This window comes from Populus euphratica, unplaced genomic scaffold, assembly GCF_000495115.2.
Source record: "Populus euphratica unplaced genomic scaffold, PopEup_1.0 scaffold673.1, whole genome shotgun sequence".
Classification (NCBI taxonomy): Eukaryota; Viridiplantae; Streptophyta; class Magnoliopsida; order Malpighiales; family Salicaceae; genus Populus; species Populus euphratica.
Window position 1 is genome coordinate 80,236 of NW_011500398.1, and position 1,906 is coordinate 82,141.

The following is a 1,906-nucleotide window of genomic DNA, read 5'->3' on the forward strand; positions in this document are numbered from 1 at the left end:
GGCATGGCTCACCATCTTTGAAAGATATTCGGAAGGGTTGCACTTCTCGACATATTTTTCAAGATTTTTGGTGGTGAAGTCTCTTGCATCCTCCAAGATGCTCTCGCCTTCTACCAAGAAGTATGAAGCTTCATACAGGAACAGCATTCCCTTCAAATCATCGTGAAGCCATGTCCTAAAGTTTCCTTGTTCGTCCTTGAATTGATTGAAAACCTCTACAAGTGGAGAGCACAAACTTTTAACACAATTAGTCATGAGAACGCATATAACCATCAATATCTACACTGCGTAAGAGACTTACCTTGAGGTACCTTATATCCATGCTGCCTTAGGAGTCGAAATTCGAGAGCAGTAGCATACAAGTCATGTACTGTCTTTGTATTCTCTATATGATTTTTATAGAATAAACTCTTCAACGTGCTCTTTATTTCATCAACAAAATGGTAGGATAACCCAAGTCTTTGCAAGGCATCGATTAGCTCAAGTTGATCCAAGGATTTCGATGCGTTCGCCAGCATCATCCTTATGTTTGCCTTCAACTTTTCGCTTCGCGCTGTATATGGCTCTCCCTAAACAACATCAAATTCAAGTTCTCAACTCAAGTTGTTTGAACAATAACATAACATGACATTATAATAGCTAGCAACTATACCTTATATTTACTAGTCAGTGACTGAACAAAATCATACTCCCATATGGAAGTTTGATAATTTGCCGACCGCCAAACAATTTGACCAGCAGGTTCGGTGGCAACCATGCATCGAACTTTGGTAGGTAGAGAGCGGTAATTCTTGCTTGATACAGGTCCTACTAAGGCGCGACGTGGAGATGCTAATGCTGGGGGAGTATAAAATGATGAAGCGAAGTGGGTAAGAGCCATTGCTAAGTGTTTTGGACTTCTCGGAATTCCAACGACTGGCCTATATTTATAGATAGATTGATTAGCTTTACCAAATTTGAAGTCAGTCCCGCCCATGTCAAAGGGCATCCACAAGATTGGATGACCAGATATTCTGGAGTTGCAACAAATTAAGGACTATATAAATATATGGTCATCATGAATGAAACTATCTGTATCTTTCTCTTTGTATGTATATACAAGTATTGTCATGATTAAATCATGGAACTAAAAAAAATCCCGACATACTCACGAAAAAAAATCTCACATCCTCCACATCCTCCTAAATTCTTGTGCTGCTTGTTGTGGGGTGCGCTCGATGCGACATCTTCTAGCGATGGTTGAAGCTTTTTATTGTGTCTCCTGTGTGAGGTGTTGTGTGTTGGAAAGAGTTTTTGGATTTAATCATAAAATTATAATTAATATTTAAGAGTCGCCACCTAGTATTATGGTTACTAAGAGCCTATGGTCTGCGAGAGTCTCGGTAAAGAACTAGTTGTATAAGAGGAATACGCATCACCCCCAGTGCACCCTACGAAAGGTAAGCTACATTGTTGTTTGATTTTTTTTTTAATGAGGGGTTTCTATTCGTTGGTCTTCTCTAAGGTTCAAGATCGATATTTCTTCATGAGAAAGTTTCAACCTAATCGGGTTAAACTGTAACCATTCTAAAGTTTGAATTTTAGCATTGTATTTTTACACCTTATATTTTTAATACTTGAGGGTATACTTTATCATAAATTGATTATGATATCCATTTTGCATTTTAAAATGTGAAAAAGATGCAATTTTTGTTTTTTATGAAGATATGCTTGGAAAAATTTTAGAATTTAGCTGTATGCATAAAAATAATTTTTTTTTGAAAATATTTAGGAGAAAACTAGATATTTTAATACTGGATTTGTCTCTTACAGTGTAAGTATACAACCCAATATTAAGCAAAATTGTTAGAAAAACATTTGAGAAAATCACAAATATTTTAAATGCCCCTTGAAGTTTTTTTGAATT

General features: G+C 36.3%; 1 protein-coding gene across 1 annotated transcript in view; it reads right to left on the reverse strand.

Moving 5' to 3' along the window:
• LOC105114404 (terpene synthase 10-like) overlaps nucleotides 1–1,066 on the reverse strand; it is a 3,335-nt gene extending 2,269 nt beyond the window's left edge. Inside the window, exons 1-3 of the mRNA XM_011010935.1 lie at nucleotides 653–1,066; nucleotides 302–569; nucleotides 13–215 (exon numbers count right to left, since the gene is read on the reverse strand). Coding sequence (XP_011009237.1) covers nucleotides 13–215; nucleotides 302–569; nucleotides 653–988 — 807 coding nt within the window. The 5' untranslated portion in view covers nucleotides 989–1,066. The remainder of the gene's footprint in view (nucleotides 1–12; nucleotides 216–301; nucleotides 570–652) is intronic.
• Between the last annotated feature and the right edge of the window lie 840 nt (nucleotides 1,067–1,906).